This window comes from Thermobia domestica, chromosome 1, assembly GCF_964235325.1.
Source record: "Thermobia domestica chromosome 1, izTheDome1.hap1.1, whole genome shotgun sequence".
Taxonomy (NCBI): Eukaryota; Metazoa; Arthropoda; class Insecta; order Zygentoma; family Lepismatidae; genus Thermobia; species Thermobia domestica.
This window is the reverse complement of record NC_137454.1, coordinates 224,157,912-224,179,013: the sequence shown is the minus strand read 5'-3', so window position 1 is coordinate 224,179,013 and position 21,102 is coordinate 224,157,912. Positions and strand designations below refer to the sequence as shown.

At 35.9% G+C, this 21,102-nt stretch overlaps 1 protein-coding gene across 2 annotated transcripts in view; it reads right to left on the bottom strand.

The window, feature by feature from the left end:
* The window catches only part of LOC145694306 (A disintegrin and metalloproteinase with thrombospondin motifs 1-like), a 176,678-nt gene that overhangs the window by 141,058 nt on the left and 14,518 nt on the right, over positions 1-21,102 (bottom strand). For both annotated transcript variants that reach the window (XM_081770395.1, XM_081770400.1), the window contains exon 2: positions 15,594-16,818. In XM_081770395.1, the coding sequence (XP_081626521.1) occupies positions 15,594-16,818 (1,225 nt within the window). The remainder of the gene's footprint in view (positions 1-15,593; positions 16,819-21,102) is intronic.

Below are 21,102 nucleotides of genomic sequence, written 5' to 3'. Positions count from 1 at the left end.
AAGAAAGATAAAAACCTTTATAGACTAACAGATAAAAATGGAAAGAGGAATGGATGAAAACACCAAAGAGCTCAAAATATGTATATATTTTAAAATACACCATTTCTGGATACAAAGAGAAAAATTGGACACAGGAAACAGTGTGTATGGAATATAATTCGGGACATGGTCGCTTTAATCACACTTTAAAAAGTTAAATATCGAAAATAACGAAACGTGTGAATGTGGGGAAAATCAGAACCCAGAACATAATGTATGGTGTTGTGATAACTTAATAGAATCGGTAGAGGATAAAATAAAAGAAATAGACAAGAAATTGGACATATAGAAAGTTATACTAATTTGACAAAATTTCAACAAGTTTGTAAACATATAATAAGAAAGGCATGGGAAATCGTTCAGTTTAATGTCCTGCGATTAAGAAAAACATGGAAAAGAAACAATAAGAATCAACAAAACTAAAATTGTTAACCAAGAAGATTAAATAAAGCAGGCATAAAATTCCAGAATAAAGAAAAAAAACTAATTCTAATCAAGAACTGGAAATCAAGATAGTAATCAAGAACTGAAAAAATATTTCTTCTAAGATTTAGTGTGAATACTGTTGAAGTAAATAGTGTTTTGATTTGAATGCAGTCTTATTTAATGCTGATTAATAGGACTTGGTTTTGGGTTTATGTGTGAAAATTAGAAAGTGGTGGTAGAATTTTTAATAATTCGGTGAAAAACTAAAATTAGTGAAAAAGTCAAATGAAAATATGTGAAAAACATAATAAATAAAAGTGTAAAGTGAATAAGTGAAAAAATATTAAAACAGGTGAAATCCTAAGGGAAAAAGATAGTGAATAGCAGTGGCGGCGATTGGACGTTAAAAGTGGGGGGGCAAGACATGATCTGAATATTTGTATATCAATCTTAGTTTCCCTGGGTGTTTCTAACACTGTTTGACGAGAGGTTGTATAACTAATAGGATACTATATTTTTCGGTTAAAATGCCGTATATGGTATTTCATATTTTATTAAGTAAATTGACAAAAGCAACGGAGGTAGATACTAGCCTTTGTACTCTTAAAACAACGAAAGTGTAAGAAGAGATTTGATTCCTTGCTCATGAACATCTTAAAATTCTGTCTGGGAAATTGTGTAATCAGATTATTTAATAACAAATTTACAAATCAAATAAATAGAAAGGATAATACTTGTATTAATCATAGCAATGAATAATGAGTCTTGCTTTGTAGAAGTTATATTGAAACTGGGGATTAATGAGCAACTCAATTTTTAATTCCACAGATGCTATTAAATGTATGTTATTACTCTTACAAACTGAAAGACAATAAATACTACAAACATATGCTACCACATTTAAAGAAATATTTGCTTTTGCAGCTTCCCAAAACGTGTTCGTTGCCATTAGGATCAGTTTTCACTTTCTTTGAACATATCAAAACACAATATTTAAAATCACTTCACACTCCACTTATACAAAATAATCCTAAAACCTAGAATTATGTTGAATTCACTAAATTTAATTGTATATACACTCGTACACCCCTGAACACACCATTTCACTCGTATATTACATTACAAAACAATGGAAAAGGTAGAAGATGTTTCTTAATACGCTCGTTTTAATCAATATTCATTACTTTAGAAAGAAGAAAAGACATTTTAGGAACTGTCAATTTTTGTGCAATTATAAGAATAACTTATGAAATACTTCCTTTTTTGCGAAATGTTCTCTCAATTAGTTTCAAAGCGGCTGACTACCATATCGAGCCCTTGTAAGAAGGGGGTAAATCCATTTTTTAATTTTGTCAGGGAACGAACAAAAAGTGACGCCCTCATGTTTTCACAATTGTTGAAGAACTTTTTTTTTTTTTTTGTTTAGTGGTTGATTTCACTCATTTGTGTTAAGTAGTGACCACTAAACAAAAGAAATGTTCAACAATTCTGAAACATAAGGGCGTTACTTTTCCTTTGTTTCCTGACAAAATTGAAAAATGGATTTAGCAGGTTTTGCTTCTATACCCCTAAATTGAAAGTATGCTGGAATTGTTGTGCTCCAATACGCTAATTTTTGGGTTATTTTCCGTGGCAATTAAAACGCAATTCCTGTAGCTTTCTTAACTTCACGGAAGGCAACCAATACGTAGTCATACAACGGCAAATACTATATGGCACCATTTTTTCCTATGAAACAGTAATACATACAAAAACTTTACATTTCCAAATGAAACTATATACATTAATGTCTTACTTCAAAAAAGTGGGGGGGGCAACTGCCCCCCTTTGCCCCCCCCTAATCGCCGCCCATGGTGAATAGTATTGATAAAACGACAAATGAGTAGTGCAAGTATTTCTGAAAGTGGATTAGCTGAAGGGAAACACGTGAATATCAAAGTTAAAGCAAGCTTTACACACTAGTGGATCCAGAAGGATCGTTTGGAGGGGGCGGTTTTCTTCCTGGAAGATGAGTGTAGCCTCAAGGTGACCAGAATTTTAATGTGCAAGAATGGGACGCATATGAAGTGGGTGGAGGGGGTGTAAACCTGATTCCCAGATTCCATTTTGGGACCCGAATTTGTAAGTTTTTAAAAAACAAAAAACAATAATGAAAGTATATTGTTTTAATTAAATACGCACTTTCGTTTCGGAGGCGTGGCGGTATCGTGATTCACTTCACATAATGTTAGTCACCGCAATAGGTAGTCTATATCAAATACGCTGTCCTGCACAGTACTTGCACAAAAGAAAATAATGCATTGATGATGGCATTCATTTTAACGAAAGAGTGTACTATTTGCTCTAATCTTTTATATTTTGAATAACAATTGCGAGACAACAGTTAAAAATACAGGCTGGGTCTAAGGAAAAATAGATAAAGTATACATGCATAAAGAATAATACAAAATGTCAACAAATAACAAAAGACATTGATATTTCTATGTACATTTCTTGTTAGTTTAAAAATAATACAATAACTAATTATAAAATGATGTTTAATAGTATATGGCACACAGTGTTCCAAATAGGCCAAAATATAGGGGAGCAATCTTTACATATTGCTTTCATTTCTATTTATATCAGGATATAATTCAGCAGATTGAAAATTGAAAAGAAAAAATATAATATTCAAACTAGACTCCAAGGATGTGTTAGTGGCTCCGTGATTATTCCCCGTGGTCATTGCCCGAACATGAATTTCGTGGTTTTTCCCTGAAATAAGAATGTTATGTTTTTTTCCCTAAAAGAACTGGCTTGCTCACTCAAGGGCGCAATCAAGTACAGGAGGATGAAATGGATACACTTTCTAATACATAATACTAATCATCACAGCATTTAAACATTGTACTGTACTACTAACATGAACCCAGAGCGTAGGTTTGAAGTCAAACTACAGCAGTAACGTACGTAAAGAAATGAATTATGAATATAAATCATATATAAATATAATATATTGCAGTACTCCTTAACTATATAAATCACTACTAAGGTAAATTCACAATTTATTCAATAAAATACTGCAAATAATGTAATACCAAAAATATCAATACTAAACTTTCTCTTACAACCTCAACAGAAATTTTGTCAGATTCAGCACGAAATGTGTATAAATTTTAAATGAATTAAAATATAATTAAAATTATATAGAATCACAATATAAGCCATTATAATGTTAAAAATAAAAAAACCCTCTGAAATATTAGCGAAGCCTACACAAAATGAACTAAAGAAGATCAGAAATTAAAACCAAAGTGATGGTTCCGTTCATTGCTTTATTTCCTTTAACATACCGACTGCGATATTATTTGACATATAAGATATTTTTAAAAAAGCAAATTAAAATTTAATTTTTCAAAAATTCTTATCTTTAAACGAAATTACCGACAGAAAATAAAGTACGTATAACATGTTGTTTTTCCTTCATCTAAGATATAATATGGATTCCGTTTGGCCTAGTGGCTAACAAGCTTACCATTGGTGCGCGTGGTTCCGGGTTCGATTCCCGATAGGGGTACAGTTAAGAGAAAACAGTAGTTCGGATTCCACTATAATCAGTAAGTCCACGTCTCCTTTAGCCGTCCTGGCACAACCGTTGGAAGTTAAACAAACAAATAAATATCATACATTTTTTACGATTGTAGTTGTGCCCTTTTGTTTCATTTAAAGATTTTAAAAAGGCAATTTCAAAAACTTTTTCAAGTTCATTCATCTTTCTTGATTTTGTTTGCAATTCAGATACAACCAAGGAGTTCAACTTTAGACTCAGATTCATGACTTTCGGGGAATACCTACGAGTTGAAAATAATTACGGGCAAAAAACACAACTGGCGGAAACCACACAACGTCCTTGCAGTCCATCTCTGTGAAAGTTACAGCACAAACTCAAAACTACGTCCTTTCTCGTTCCTGGCAAATTCCATGTTCTAACCTAAAATTCTTATATATTGATATCTTATTATAATAATTGCAGTCCCCGCCCCTTTGTTCTTTCCACCTCTTTTTTGTTTTACTAAAGTATCAAAAAACGTTGAAACGCGTGTCAAATTATTTTAAATGAGAAATTCAAATACCAAATGTCAAATCTCTAACCTTAAGGGGTTTAGAGAGATGGCCATATGATTAAAATAATTTCCACCTCATCCCCCTTCCTTTTTTCGATTTTTAAAAAATATTCTTCCTTAGTAATACCCTACATTACAAATTTTATCTACTGTCCAAATTTCAAGTTTCTAGCTTAAACCGGTTTGGCCTGTGCGAAGATCAGTTATTCACTCAGGAGTTCGTCTTTTATGTATGAATTACAATAACAGCTTGTGTGTTATTTCCCAAGAAAAGATAAAATACCATTAAAAGTCACAACGAATCCCTGGCCCCTTGCTAATATTTTCGTGTTGAACCTCAAAAGTCACGGCTTTCTTGATTGATTTAGTAGCTAGCAAACGTACCTTTGATCTTTGATGCATAAGGTTCTGTGGTTTGATTCCCGGTGAGTGAGCATCGAACACACTACAGTGGTTCAGATCCAACTTTAAATTCTAGTTCTCCTTCTGTAAAACATCGATTTTAACAAACGACAAAATACATATCAATCAATCAACCAACCGAAAAATCTCAGATTCAGAGAGCTTGTCAGTAAGGAAAGCTGAAGATTTTATATTTCTCTTTATTCAAGGCAAAGGTAATTGAAGTTTCGGGACCCGAATTCCATTTCCATATCTTATTCTAGGATACAATTTTAAAAAATATATTTTTAGTTCGAGGGGTGAGATGTCTTACTCTCCTTCCTATAGGTGTTCGTCCAACGAATTAATCATACTCTCGCTCCTTTGGGGTTTATGGTGTCTGCCTCAATGAACTAGGGACAGAAGTATTCACAGTTCAAATATGTCTGTATCAGTGTTGGGCAAATTTCAATTGAATTAACAATTAACAATTAATCTGTAAATTTAATTGTTAATTGCAATTAACAATTGAAATAAGTAATGGTTAATTGTTAATTGCAGTTGGCCATTGAAAAAGGAGAATCAATTGCAATTGATCAATTGATTGAAAGTAATTGCAGTGGAAAGTAATTGCAATTGAATTCTGTAATTCAATTGCAATTGAAATTAATTGGCAATTGATTCAATTGCAATTGATTTCCACAGCAATTACTTTCAATTGATTGATCAATTGCAATTGATTTTCACTGATTAATTTTCAACACAGTAGTTCAGAGAGGGCGTGGGGCAATGAAAACTTTAGCCACGACCAATTGACTCACCACCCGTCGTGACACACGACCCACCGTGACCCACTCTGACCCACCACCCACCATGAACCACTCTTACCCACTGTGACCCACAGACCCACCAAAACCCATTGTCATCAACTCTGACCCATGATTCACGACCTCTTCTCTACTGACTAAAGAGTTTAAACTTGTAATAAAACAAGCCTATAAAATTATCACTCATCGGAGTTTGAATTTCTACGATCAATCGCTCAAGCACCGCACTAATACAATAACGACGGATCTGACCTTTCTAATATAAATAAAATAGAGTTTGTTCGTGTGTCTGTCTGTCTATCTTTGTGCGGCCCGTGGACGGTACGAGTGGACCCAAACTTTTCAAAATTTGGTCACGGGTAGCTTGGTCTAGGCCCCAGACCAAGACGAAGAGTTTTTTTTTTAATTCCTTACTAGGGGGTCTCCAGGGGACGCTTACGGGGACCGGCCTGGGGACCAGAAAAGTCGACCGAGAGTTACCAAATTTTGGTCAAAGATACCTTGGTCCAGGTCCCATACCAAGGCAACACGTCTTCAACAAAATTCGAACCAGGGGTTCTCTGGGGGACGTTTATCGGGACATGTAAAAGTAGAACGATATCAGTGTCGATTTCATAGTTTTCGCGGTCGCTGAGATCCATGGTGAAACTCCGATCGCATTAACTTCCAAATTCACCGTGATCGGCTGCGGGCCGTGGTCAACGGGGGGATACCGAAACGTAAAAGTAATTCAAAATGACCGATATTAGTGTCAAATCCATAGTTTTCGCGGTTGCTGATATCAATGACGACACTACCATTAGCGATGACTATCAAATTCATCCACCGTTGTATGCGGGCCTTGGGTCACCAGAGGGGGGAATTCCGAGACATGTAAAAATAATCGAAAATGACCGATATAAATGTCAAATCCATAGTTTTCGGGATAGCTGAGCTCAATGGTGAAACTCAAGACCACGTTTACTTTCATATTTAGCCCCCATCAGCTAAGAAAGGGGGGCATTATAAAGGGGATCACGAGACATGTAAAAATAATCCACAATGACCGATGTCAAATCCGTAGTTTTCGCGGTGGCTGAGATCAATGGTGATACTTTCATTAGCGATGATTTTCAAATTTAGCCACCATTGTATGCGGGCCGGGAGTCACCGGGGGTGGGGAATTGCGAGACATGTAAAAATAATGGAAAGTGACCGATATTAGTGTCAAATCCATAGTTTTCGCTGTCGCTGAGATGAATGGTGATACTTCCACAGGCGTTGACTTCCAAATGCAGCCCCCATCGGCTGTGGGCCAGAGGCATTGTTTTTTTTAATTGGAACCAGAGGATTATAGGGACTTTTACTGGCATATGTAAAAAGTAGTAGAAAATGGCAGATGCTAGTGTCACATTCATAGTTTTCGCGGTATTGGTTGGGGGTTGGTGGGGGCCAGAGGAGATTTTTTCACAATACGAACCAAGGGGGTCTGAGGGGTGGTTCACCGGGACATGTAAAAGTAGTAGAATTTGTGTCGAATCCATATTTATTGGGGTTGCTCAGACGTATAGTGACACCCCCGATAGTGTATACGTTCAAATTCAACCCCCATCGGCCTTCCCAATGAAAACACATGTACGTTGTTGGATATATATTCACACAAAATATATCCAATTTTAGAAATGTTTCTTAATTGTTCTCCCGTTGTTCAGTTCGTTTACATTGATATTTTATCTGATCCATGCGAAGAACGGGCATGACAGCTAGTACGAAATGGTAAAGTGTTTGTTATGGAACAAATTACAATGAATTCAATTATATAGATAATAATTATAATTAATAATTATTTCCTTGTTGAATTATAGATACTTTTCAATGGAAAACTGAATAAAATTTAAAAGTTCCAAATCAACGTAAAGTAGACCAACGTAAAGGAAAAATGTATAAAATTTTCCATATAATTAAGCTTACAAACTTAAATGGAAATTTAGCTTAATTACATGTAAATTTTTGTGTCGTTTTGTGCGCCTATTTCCTCGTTTTCTGCGTCACCGGAAATGGGTCAATGTTATCCTACAAATATGGTGAAACAAGTTAATGCTGTTCCGTCAGGAACGATTTCGAGGTCGTTTCCTTCACATCATCTTATGCGTGTTTTCTACCGTTTTGTAAACCTATTTCCACGTTTTGCGAATCAAAATGGGCATTCAATGTGGGAAGAAAAATGATCCACTCTCCCACCAGTATTGAATTTCAAGGTCGCTTTTTCGCATTGTTTAGTGCATGTTTTTACCGATACTGCGCATAATTTCACGTTTTGTAGGCCAACGAAAGTGGGTCAAAGACGACCTACAAATATGGCAGAAAAAGACATATCCATTCCACTTCCAAGGTCCATTTTGACCCTCTCCCACTGATGCACAAAGCGACACGAATCATGCAAAAAGAAAAAAAATGTGAAGAAAACGACCTCGACATTTGATGGTGACGGAACAGCATTAAGTTATTCCGCTATACTTGTAGGCCATTTTGACACATTTTCGTTGTCGCACTAAAGTGGAAATAGGAGCACAAAACAGTACAAAGCAGGCACTATACGATGCGAAAGAAACGACCTCCAAATTCGATAGTGGCGGAACAATGGCTCTATTTCCTCACACATTGATCGACCATTTTGACGCATTTCTGGTGATGCTCAAAACGTGGATGTAGGCGAAAAGAACAGAACAGAAAATACACACTAAACGATGCGAAAGAACCAACCCCGAAATTCGATAGTGGCGGAACAGTGAGCCATTTAACTCCCACTTTAAAGCCCCGTTTAACTCACCTCGGGTGATGCACAAGACGAGAAATAGGCGCAGAAAACTTAAAAAAAGGCACTAAACGATGCGAAAGTAACGATCTGGTAATTCGATAGTGTCGGAACAGTGGGTCATTTTCGTCACACCTTGGAGGCTCATCTTGACACACTTCTAGTGACGAACAAAACGTGGAAATAGGGGCAAAACGTAACAAAACAGGCACTAGTCAATGCGAAAGGAAGGACCTCGAAATTCGGTAGTGGCGGAGGAGTGAGTCATTTTAGTCACACTTTGGAGGCCCATTTTGACACACTTCTGGTGACGCGCAAAACGTGGAAATAAGAGCACAAAACGGCACGAAACATTCACTAGTCGATGCGAAAGGAAGGACCACAAAATTCGGTAGTGACGGAGAAGTGGGTCATTTTCGTCACACTTTGGAAGCCCATTTTGACACACATCTGGTGACGCACAAAACGTACAAAACAGGCACTAAACGATGCGAAAGAACCGACTCCGAAATTCGATAGTGGCGGAACAGTGAGCCATTTAACTCCCACTGTAAAGGTCTGTTTAACTCACTTCCGGTGACGCACAAGACGAGGAAGTAGGTACAGAAAACTTTTTTAAAAAAATAGGCACTAAACGATGCAAAAGAAACGACCTAGAAATTCGAAAGTGTCGGAACAATGGGTCATTTTGGTCACACTTTGGAGGCCCATTTTGACACACTTCTGGTGACGCGCAAAACGTGGAAATGGGGGCACGAAACAGCACGAAAATTCAGTAGTCGATGCAAAAGGAAGGACCTCGAAATTCGGTAGTGGCGGAGAAGTGGGTCATTTTCGTCCCACCTTCGAGGCCCATTTTGACCGTCTTCCAGTGACGCACAAAACGTCGAAATAGGCGCACAAAAGGGTACGCGGTGTGAAATTAACGATCTCGAAATTCGATAGTGGCGGAACAGTGGGTCATTTTCGTCCCATCTTGGAAGCCCATTTTGACCCACTTCTGGTGACGCACAAAACGGAAGTAGACGCACAAAACGGCACAAAACGATGTGAAGGAAACGACCTCGAAATTCATTGGTGGCGGAAGAGCAATAATTTGTTCCGTCATATTTGTAGGCCCATTTTGACCCACTTCCGGTGATGCACAAAATGTGGGAATAGGCGCACAAAGCGACACAAGACACGCACAAAAGATGCAAAACAAAGTATCTCGAAATTCGTTTGTGGTGGAACAAGTTAATGACGCCGTGAGCACCAATATAAGTATATACTGTATTTCTTACCAGGGGGCGCGGTGGGTCAGTGGTAGAACGTTCACCTCCGGTGCTTGAGATCCCTGGTTCGATCCCAGCTCGCGCAGTTTGGACTTTGTGGTGGACAAACACCGTGCTCGTGGATTTTCTCGGGGTTCTCCCGTTTCCTCCCACTTTCTTCATTTCATTCATTTCCCATCATCACCGTCTCCTTTAGCCTAACCGGCATAATCGTGGGACGTAAAACTAAAGATTTCATATAATTTTTTGTAGTTCTTACCATCAAAGCTGAGAACTGCACGGTCCAATTTTTTAGCCAAAGTAGAAGCCCAACCGGAATAGTGATGTCAACCAGCCCGGCTCGGTTCAACTGAGCGTACAGCTTGAGCTGGCTTGGTTGGGATTACCCATCGACTGGGCTCAATTGAGCCAATGGCTTGAACCGGCTCGGTAAAGGCGAGTTATCGACTCGGCTCGATTGGAGAAAATGGCTCGAACCAGTTCCGTTGAAACGAGTCCATAGGCTGGGTTCGAGTTAGCTTAACTGAGCCAATGGCTCGAACCGGCTCGGTTGGGGTAAGCAATCAGCTCGGTTCGGTTTGGCTCGTGTGAGCCTTCGGCTCGAGCTGGCTCTGTTGGATGAGCTGTTGGCTCGGCTCACTTCTTGGTTCGCCTCGATAAGTGAATGAGCTGTGAGCGAGCCGCTTGAGTCGTTGACAACCCTAAACCCGGGTCGAGCAGTTTTAAACATGTTTGGCTGGAGTCCCATAACTTCTAACAATTTTTGGCTCGAGCCCGAATACTTGCTCCTCCTGAACTCAAGCGAAGAACCTCGTGACCGATGTCCTTGCCTTCTAAAGATGTCTTGACTACCGAGATCGACAGTTAACTAATTTTTAGTATTCCGATACAAACCGCCTATATTCCATGTTTATACAGGTACACGGTGTTATAATAATAATTAGTTATAGTAGTAGTAGTAGTATCATTGATAATTATATTGTCTATGTAGGATACTTGAAGATAGTAGTACTTGGAACTACACAAAGGATTTAGCTCGAATTGGCTCGACTCGACTGGAAACTCGATCCGAATTCGAGTCGAGTTGGGGGAAATTTTTTGACCCGAGATGTCGAGTCGAACTCAAAGATGTCTGCTTCGAGTCGAGTCGAGTTTTAAAGAAAACTCGCTCGAACTCGCTCGTGCTCATTCCTATTGTATGCATGACGGGCATATAGAGCTCTTTCGAGGGGGATAGAACCATAAACATAATATATTTAAAAAATACTTAGTTTCACGGCTTTCTTCCCAGGGGGGAAAGGGATGGTAGGTATCCAGCATTTCTTATAAGTACCTTATTTGAAATATGTAAAACAGTAACAAGTTGACAATACAATATACACACATCTTCTTATCTTCAGTTTTAATTGCTGATTTCAATTGCAATTAACAATTACAATTAACAATTACAAGTTCCAATTGTCAATTGCAATTAACAATTGAATGTTTCAATTGCACCCTTTGCAATTGACAATTAACAATTAAAAGTTTCAATTGCCTGGTGACCAATTAACAATTAACAATTGACGAAAATTTAATTGCAAATTTTATGATTGAATTCAATTGCAATTGAAATTAATTGCCAATTACAAATTGAAATCAATTGCAATTGAAATCAATTGCAATTGATTTTCAGAGCAATTACTTTCAATTGATTGATCAATTGCAATTGATTTCAATTGATTTTGCCCAACACTGGTCTGTATTAAGTATCATTAAGTACCACACATTTTGATTAGACTCTGCTAGACTTGTCACACAGATAGGATCGGTCGGGAAAAGACCATATTTGTATTTACCAACGATAAATGCTGAAAAAAAACCTTTGAGAGGGGCGGTTGCCCCCTCCGGTCCCCAAATGGATCCGCCAGTGGCTTTACATAGTGTGTGTATGAATAATACTCATATATAAAGGAAGAAATAAAGATAAACCACAAAGAGAAACATCGGAAAGGTGAAAACTAAAGCGAAAAACTAAAATGAAGAAAGATACCGAAAAACCAATAATATGAGAAACAAAGACATAAAACAAAGGAAGACCGATGAACAAAAGAAGACCGATGATTGACTAACAAAGACTAAGCACTTCGAATAAATATGTTATTTCTTAAAAAAATATTTCTTTTATTTTGTTTTTCCTATAGATATTTCATGGTTGGATGGTGTAGGGATAAAAATAATTTAGAATAAAACAATAAAAATGATTTAAAGAGAAAAAGGTGTATATTTTTGTTAATATATATTGTAACGTGCTGTTAAAAAAGGTACATCGCCTCCAGCTAAAGGGGATTAAATCGCAAAAGAGGGTAAATAAAATATTGTAGAGAGAGAGAAGGAGAGAGGAGGTAGTAGCGATTGCCATATAATATGTCCTGAAGAAACAGCCGAAGGCAGGCGGAAGTGGAAGGTTTTAAAAAATAAGAAAAATAAAATAAAATAAAACACATATAATATTGCGTCAGTTTAATTAAATCTAGATTGGTATATGAGAGAGAGAAGGAGAGAGGGGGTAGTAGCGATTGCCATATAATATGTCCTGAAGAAACAGCCGAAGGCAGGCGGAAGTGGAAGGTTTAAAAAAATAAGAAAAATAAAATAAAATAAAACTCACGTATAACATTGCGTTCAGTTTAATGAAATCTAGATTGGTATATGTCTCATCTTTGAACAATTTGTTTTCCATTAAACGCAGGTAATTATGTAGAATTATATCGTAATTATACACTGTATTTACACACTCATTAGTTCAGTGTACAATGTTAATGGTAGGATGTGTTCTAGAAAAGAGTTTAGGACATTGTTTAACACAGTGGTCGCCAAACTTAAGAAACTTCTGAGCTATCTTACCGTTTTTTATATCCTACTGTGAGCTACCAACCGAAAAAACTACCAACTTTCTTTTTTTAATCTTACATTTGTTTATTGCCTATAAAATTACATTTCTAGTAAATATGAAATCAAATGATCTAAGTTAGCAAATGTCTAATACACACACGAAAAATATAACGTGCACAACCCCATGCATATACAATCAACTGTGAGATGAGGCTTACAATGGCAGTTGCACGGGACAAACAAGCCGTTGTTGGCATCAGCGCTCCATGTCGTTAGCGTCAGCTCAGTAGAGGAACCAAGGTTAACCAACCGGAGCGTTAACGCGATCTACCGAAAATGTCCACCGCGAACTACTAGTAGCTCGCGATTGACGGTTTGGTGGTCACTGGTTTAACATGTTCAGAAATGTTTTGAAATATTCTAAGAGTGAATAAAAAAATGTCTAGAATGCCACCTAACAGTGGTTAATAGGAACTATTCTAAGAGTGTTTAAATATTACCTGAATTTTAGCTGTGTCCAATGAGTATAGTTTACGAGCAGAAACACTGTTTAAAAGTTCTTTTTTGTGCCCGTACCGGTACACTCGTTGAACATATCGGAGTTCAGGTACAACTTAAACACTCTTGAGGTAGTTCCTGATAACCATTGTTAGCTGACATTCTAGACAATTTATACTCACTATATAACACTTCTGGGCATCTTAAAGTATGACTGAAAATCACTTTCAAACAATATCCAAATCATTTTCAAACCTGATTTATTTTTCGCAATGATCACTTGGATATCTCCAGAGGCTAAGGATGTTCGGTATCCGAATTGGTTCCTTGCGTGACTATCAACAATATTAGAACGTTTAACAGGTTTCTTCCATGTATTTTCCTGTAAGTCTTATTCAAATCTAAGCTTATGTCCCATAACTCGGCAATCAAACGTCTATTTCCGTTCCAAGTTTTGTACATTGTTTACAATATAGTATAATTTCACATTACTTTCAATTTAGTTGTTTTATTGAAATATCAAATGATGGACGACAATATTCACGAAAATCAAATTTTAAACAGTATTCGTGAATATATTAATTCACAATATTTCTTTTGTTTGTCTTATCCTTCATGTGAGCTGCATATTCGACACCAGCGGTATTAGAAATTTAATCATGTTTATATTTAGAAAGAAAACTACTGGCTATTGATTTATGTTTTCAAGTCTAAGAATATACTCGAACAGGTGTACTACTTCGTAAATTGAACAGGTTTTATTAACAAACGAATAACAATTGAATGTGGCATTCTGGAAAAATTTTAAATGATTTTTTTTAGTGTAATGCCCTATGATTATGTCATTTAGGCTAACGGAGACGGATGATTAAGACAAAAGAATGCTGGTGGAGGAATCGGTGGAATTAGAATGTGGCAGAAAACGGGAGTACTCCGAGAAAACTCACGGACACGATGTTGTCCACCAGAAACTTGCTTGGCCGGGGATCGAATCAGGAGGGACTCCACGCACCTGTAAGCACTCTATCACCGAGTTATCGCGTCCCTATGTGGAATTCTGCAGTTTCAGGAACAATTAATAGCGACACTTAAGCTGCTTGTAACATACCCAATACAATTTATTGTTTATTTGATTGTAGGTCTGTTTTTACCTATTGTGTGTTTATAATTTCATGACATATTCAAAAATTCAGTACAAAGTTTCTTCTTGGATAAATATTTATTGTTGACCCTGTTGCACGGAAGACCAGAGTTTGATTTCTAGTGGGAGCTCGTTTGGTTTTCTGTCTCATGTTGAAATATAGGTCTGCGTTTAGTATTTACTATGCTAGCAACATGCTTAAGATTAGCTATAATGTTGTATTTATGTATCAGGTAAAACAAACCATCAAAAGTGGATGAAGTTTCAATTCCATAACCAACTAAGGTGAAGGGAATCTTATCACATGATTTTGTCTTGTAGTAATGTTCTGATCGGAAACAAAGTCTTGCCTACTTACATTACGTTTTGCGAAACACTTAATATAGTACAGCAAGATAAATGTAAGTTCTTTTCCTGTGGTTTAAAATCGTCTGTTATGTACAAAGTACAGAACGGGAATAGAACGATAATTAAGGATACTTCATATACAATTACTGAATAATAATGAAATCATTGTGCGGATATTTACCGGAACATTTCAATTAATATATCCTTCATATAAAGTACCAAACTGCAGGAGTTGCTGATCTAACAGGCAAATTGAGGAACGCGTATTAGATATACTCGTAGTAAATAGTGAAGAAAACCAGAGTAGACCAAACTCGGTACTGCTGCATTGTAGTTAGTGAAGGTATCCTTAAAGGTTAAAGGTAGATGATACCCTGACAGACGATCACTGGACTTCTAGTTTTAGAGTTTGGAGTGAACTGTACATATATTAAACACTGTACATATATTGTTTAAAGCCTCAAGAATTGCTTCGAGAGATACATAGATGGACCATAAAGATGGATGTTCGGAACTGTCAACATCAAAGGAACTGGCAGTTTAGGTATTATATTTGCTACATGGAATGTACAGACAATAAAATTATCAGTTTGACATAATATTTTGATGAATAAAACGTGAAAAATGTGACTGATTTAAGACATTAATATTTCAAACTATCGACAAATTAGATATCACAGATTTTAAAAAAAATCTGAAATACTTATAAATAACACAGAAGTTAACGGTAAAATTAACTAAAAGGAAATTCGCTTCAAACATGAAGCAAGCAAATCGTTACGTGAAAACCCAACATATCGTATAAAATCACAGAAACTAAGAATTATCGTGCAAGTTATTAAACAAAAAATATCTTTTATTGGACAAAATAAGACCAAAACTACTTACGTGATCGTTGTTCCCACATGGTATCAGGAGAATACCCGTTTCCTATTTCCTGTATCACATCGCCATTTTCTTTAGTAGATGCAGTTTCATTTGTGGTGCTAATATCCGGATTTGATTTGGTATCATCTTCCTCCTCTGCAACTGGGTCGTCAACTGATCGTTTTTTAACAGGAACGGACACCTTATTTGCACTTGATGTCTTAAACTCATCTTGGAGTTCATCATTTGTATCCTTCTGATTAACTTCATTTATACTTTCATTACATTCGAAGTGCTGTGACGTAATTGAAAATTCATCTAAACTAATGTGAGATAACTTCCTATTAGATTGATTTGAAGTATTGTTGTCAACAAAAGATAACTTAGATCCTAGTGGATTGTTGTTGTTTCCTACCAACGTTCTTGTTGTAGCAATACCATCAACATTCAGAAAACTTCCAACAGAAGTATTGCTATTTAATGATAATATACTTCTTGTGGAATTTTTCTTATCATCAAATTCTTCTTCTGATATTCTTCGAGAAGAACCATTCTTAAATTTTATATCTGAATCACTAGTACTAGGTACAAAATCATCTTTATATCCTTCATTTGAGATTTTTACGGTTTTATTTGAAAGAGATTTTGAAGATATGTTAACGTCCATGGACCTTGCAGTTGATTGAGTCACTCGGACAGGTTTAGAAAAAGTGTCCTCAACTAAAAATTGAAAATATTTTGATAATGGAAAGGCCTGATCGTGAAATAATGATATATTTAAACGATTATTTGTATGGTACACTACATGCGGTTGTATTGGACTGTCAACAAGACTATGGATAGGCTGAATAAATAGAGAGTCACTTTGAAAGTTGATAAGTCCCGTGAATCCACCATCACAATTACTAAGAGCTACTAATGAACCTGGAGCATCTTTTACTCGACCTCTGAAAAGGCAAGGTTCTCCTTGAGTTAACACAGATTTACTGACAGTGCCATCTGCTTTGAACCATTCTACTACAGCACCAGGAAGAACTACGTCTTCATTCAGTTCCAGTTCCAAAAGAATCAATGAACCAGCAGCTGGAAGAAGAATTTTCAGTTTGGAACTGTCATTGTTTGAAATTTCTCTCTTCAGTCTTGATTTCGGTGATGATAAGCTGCCTTGATCGTCAATAACGTATGGATAAACAATATCGTAATCCTCTTCATTTTCCAGTATCGATAAAAGATCGTCAAATGGATCCTATAAAACAACACAATAAAACGAATTAAGATAAGTAAGTATTAATTATTCCTAAGATTAATAATAATAATAATAATAATAATAATAATAATAATAATAATAATAATAATAATAATAATAATAATAGGTATGCTGCCATGATTACCTCCCCGATAAACACCACCTTTACAAAGCCACTTACGTGTTGAGTTATGAGGATTGCGTGCTACAGTGAAATTTAGTGCTATGTCCGTGGTAGTTATCTATCAGAAAGGCCATCCCTACCGAATTGGTCTAAATGGAGTGGCTAGACAAAGAGTGTTCTAGAAGAAGGCAGTGGTTGTCCAGTAGCTAAGTTGGTGGAAATCATAGTGATTTGTAGGGCAACTTGGACATTAGTTCTAGGCGTGGTCAGACAACTTTAATGGCTGGAATACTGTGGTGGAAGGCAACAGGAAACCACCACTCCATTTTTCCCTAGTTTGCTGACAGCAGAAAGCCTAATAATGTGTGGGTAAAGTAACTTCCTCAGTGACAAATTTCCGTTTTCTTTTTACACTCATTGAGGAAAATGTACATTATAGTGTACACTTTGAAAAATATATGTAGATGTATATATTGTAAAAAGTTTTATTATAAAGTACCTTAAGGGTCCAAATAAATGTTTCGACGAATAATGATAATTTTATCTCAAATAAATCAATAAGTGTCCCTAAAGCATACCAAAGTTCGATGTACAGTATACTGTAGAAACCCACTGAGGAGGTTAATGAAAATTTCGATATTTTTTATGATTTGCGTGTCGACATAAAATGTAAACTCTTACATATGAGTAAAATGAAATCTTTAAGTTTTACATCCCACGGTTATGCCACCTAGGCTAAAGAAGATGGTGATGATGAAAAATGAATGAAATGGTGGAATCAAGAAAGTGGGAAGAAACGGAAGAACCTCGAGAAAACCCATGCATACGATGTTTGTACACTACAAAGTTCACTTGGCGCTAGCTGGGATCATACCAAGGACACTATACACCAGGGGTGAACGCTCTACCACTGAGACTTGATCTTTGATTAGAGATGCTAGAAAATGATACTCGAAAAAACAGTTTTTTTCCTGCAGCTTTTCGACTAGGAAATTTTTAGCTGTTTAAAATATTTCAAGTTTATTCTAGAAACAATCCCTCCTACTTTGGTTTTTACATTATAAAACGAAAATCTTTAACTGTATTTTGAAGGTAAAATTCTCCAAAAATTGACAAATTAAAGAAAATTGGCCATTCGATAAAACAGAAAACATACAAAATTGGTGGACGAACTCTAGTTCGAACGAATTGTTTGTAGAGCTAATTTGATTAATATTCTACGACAAAAATGTTTTACTAACATGTTTAATAGTGTTAGCAGTAACTGTTCTGAAAATGTAGTAGATTTCGTGAAACAAGATTATTATTTAAAATTTATGAATAAACTATAAGTTTATTATAACTGAGGCCGCTAATATTCTAGGGAGAGAACGTTTAAAACGTCATCCACAAATTTCTTATTTCAAAAGAATTGACACAATATAACAGTAAAGAAAGAAGAAATTCTATGAGTAATAATAGTGTTAAATTTACACCATTCTTAAAATTGACGTTTATAGGTTTAATTTTGATAACTGAACATCCTGAAGCTCAGGATAAAATGTTTCCCGAGCAGAGAGCGAAATATAAGTAAGATTAGATAAGTTGTGTATCTGTTTCTTAGTTTATGGAGATTTTTTCTTGTCTGTCAGATTGAATTTTGGCAAGCGGAAAATCACATATCAAGAGTATTATTTCCAGGTACTTGATAAGATACCTAGGCAACCAAAACAATTTTTGAGACAAGGTGGTTGCATAAAGTATGCTTGCTGGCAAAACAGCAATGCCAGTTTGAAAATCAATCGAAACAGTCAGCCCCGGACTGAACATAGGACTCACAAGTACGGAATGCTGAAAACTCACCTTCTTTACTGTACACTGCAAAAAATACAGAAACTACTTTTAGACATAGTAGGATACTGTACACATTGCCGATACTCTTTAAAGACCTCCGGAAAAGACATATTCACCCCTTGTAGACACTGTGTTGTTCAAGTATGTTGCAGATGTATGTACAAAATGTATGTGTTCACTTTGTTTTTGAACTGTTTGCCGAGAAGTCATACTGTTTTCGGAGAATGAACGCTTTTGGACACGCGAAGCAAACTTTATAAACACACACTTGATATACTTCACCGTCAAACTTCCGTACTAAAAGTGTTTAAATGCTATTTTATTTATTTATTTTTTTTTACAGTGTAGAATCTACTACAGAGAAACAAGAGAAGTACTTGAACAAAAAATGTTGTAAAAGGTGAAAAAATCCATTTATTTATTTACTTATCAACACAACAGAAATGAGATCTTTCACTTATGTCGCATAGGCTAAAGGAGACGATGGTGATGAAAAGTGGAAAGAAACGGGAGAACTACGAGAAAACTCATGCACACAGTTTGTGCACCACAAAGCCCACTTAGTGCGAGTAGGGATCGAACCAGGGATTCCATACACCAGAGGTAAATATTTTACCACTGAGCCACCGCAACCTTAATTAACACAACAGAGAGATCCCAATTATGATATTGAATTATTTAACAACTATAGTTAATTCTACAAATTTTCCAAACAGTTCTCTTCAGTTTGTCACAAAAATGAACGTCTTGGCTTTATTACGCGAAAAATTTTACGCATTCAAAGATTTCAGTATGAATTTTGACGACAGCCATATTGATGACGTAATAGCACCAAAACCCGTCACAGGATTCTTGGGAATTTTTTGTCAGAAGTACATCATAACTAGTACTACGTAGCCCAGTAAGTTTCGTTTTGTTATTTTAAATGTCTGGGTTTGGCCTCAAAAATGCCTAATTTGACTGGACTATATAGAGTGTATCACGAAATTTTAGAATTTGAAGATCACGAAGCATTTAACAATTAGTTAAAATTAATTTTGAGGCAACTGCAGCTGTAACAACAATGCACCATACTGCACAGAGTCACTACTTTATACAAACTTACAAACTACTATAGCTCATATTATTATTATTATTATTATTATTATTATTATTATTATTATTATTATTATTATTATTATTATTATTATTTTAAATCAACCAAGTAAAGTGTGTCGTCAGTTGAAAAAGGGTGGAAACCACTACATTAAGATATAAAATATTTATATACTTCTAGGAAATTTTACTTTATTACGTCACAAAGTCATTTGGGCCAATTCCATAGTGGTATGGGTCAACGCAACACTTAATTTGCGATAATCGGCATAACAATTATAATCGCTTATTGTATCTTTCGCATTGCATTGCGATCTGCAAATTTTGCACAGATCAATGCGGAATAAGGTTCAGGGCTCAGTTATTCGTGAGCCAATAATGGTAGCTCAACACGTTAAAAAAAAAAAAAAAAAAAACTATTTAAATTTTCACTTCCTTCTTTGTGGACTATGGCCGATGGGGCAATACAAATCATTCTTGAAAACGAATTCAGAATTACGTGTATCAGATGGAACTATGCAATTACTGTGCAATTTAATTACAGAAATAGTTTTTTCTCTCTGCTCCACAAATGAACTGTTAGTATTACTATGCCTATAGTGTTTATTTACACAAGTTCATAATGTTTTATCAGGAAAGCGTTCCAAGTGTTTTCCAATGACGTAGATTTGCAGATATTAGCGTTTTATTATTTTTCCTTCGTTGCTTTGCCATGGTTTGGTCACCATGGAAACCGCTTGGGCCTCAGGGGACGTCGAAACTCGCTCTGCATCTGATATTACGCAAGCAAAAGCACCAGGTGAAACAATTGCACGTCAAAATGACAGCTGGGATTTGGTTCCCTACATATATATATTATTTGTCTTTTTTTTCTTTTATTGTATGAATGTAGTAAAGGTTTTTTTTTTTCGGAAGGGGAATTAGAAAAATCACACTGCTAGCTAGTTACGGATTTTATCGGAGAATAATTGCCTTTTCCTTTATTGCCCTCATAAAGGAAAAATTCAATATTGATACATGTGAGACGACATGGAAAATGAAATTAATCGTGCTAATTAATAATCCTACACATACTGTATCTAGCCAATATTAACACTATAAGCGTCTTTTTACAATTACGTAAAAATAAAGTATTTTTTTATCGTAGTCTACCAATTACGCTAATAATACAAATAAGAGCATTAAAAATTAATTTTACGTTTATTCACTCATAATTCTTTCAAATGTTCTCA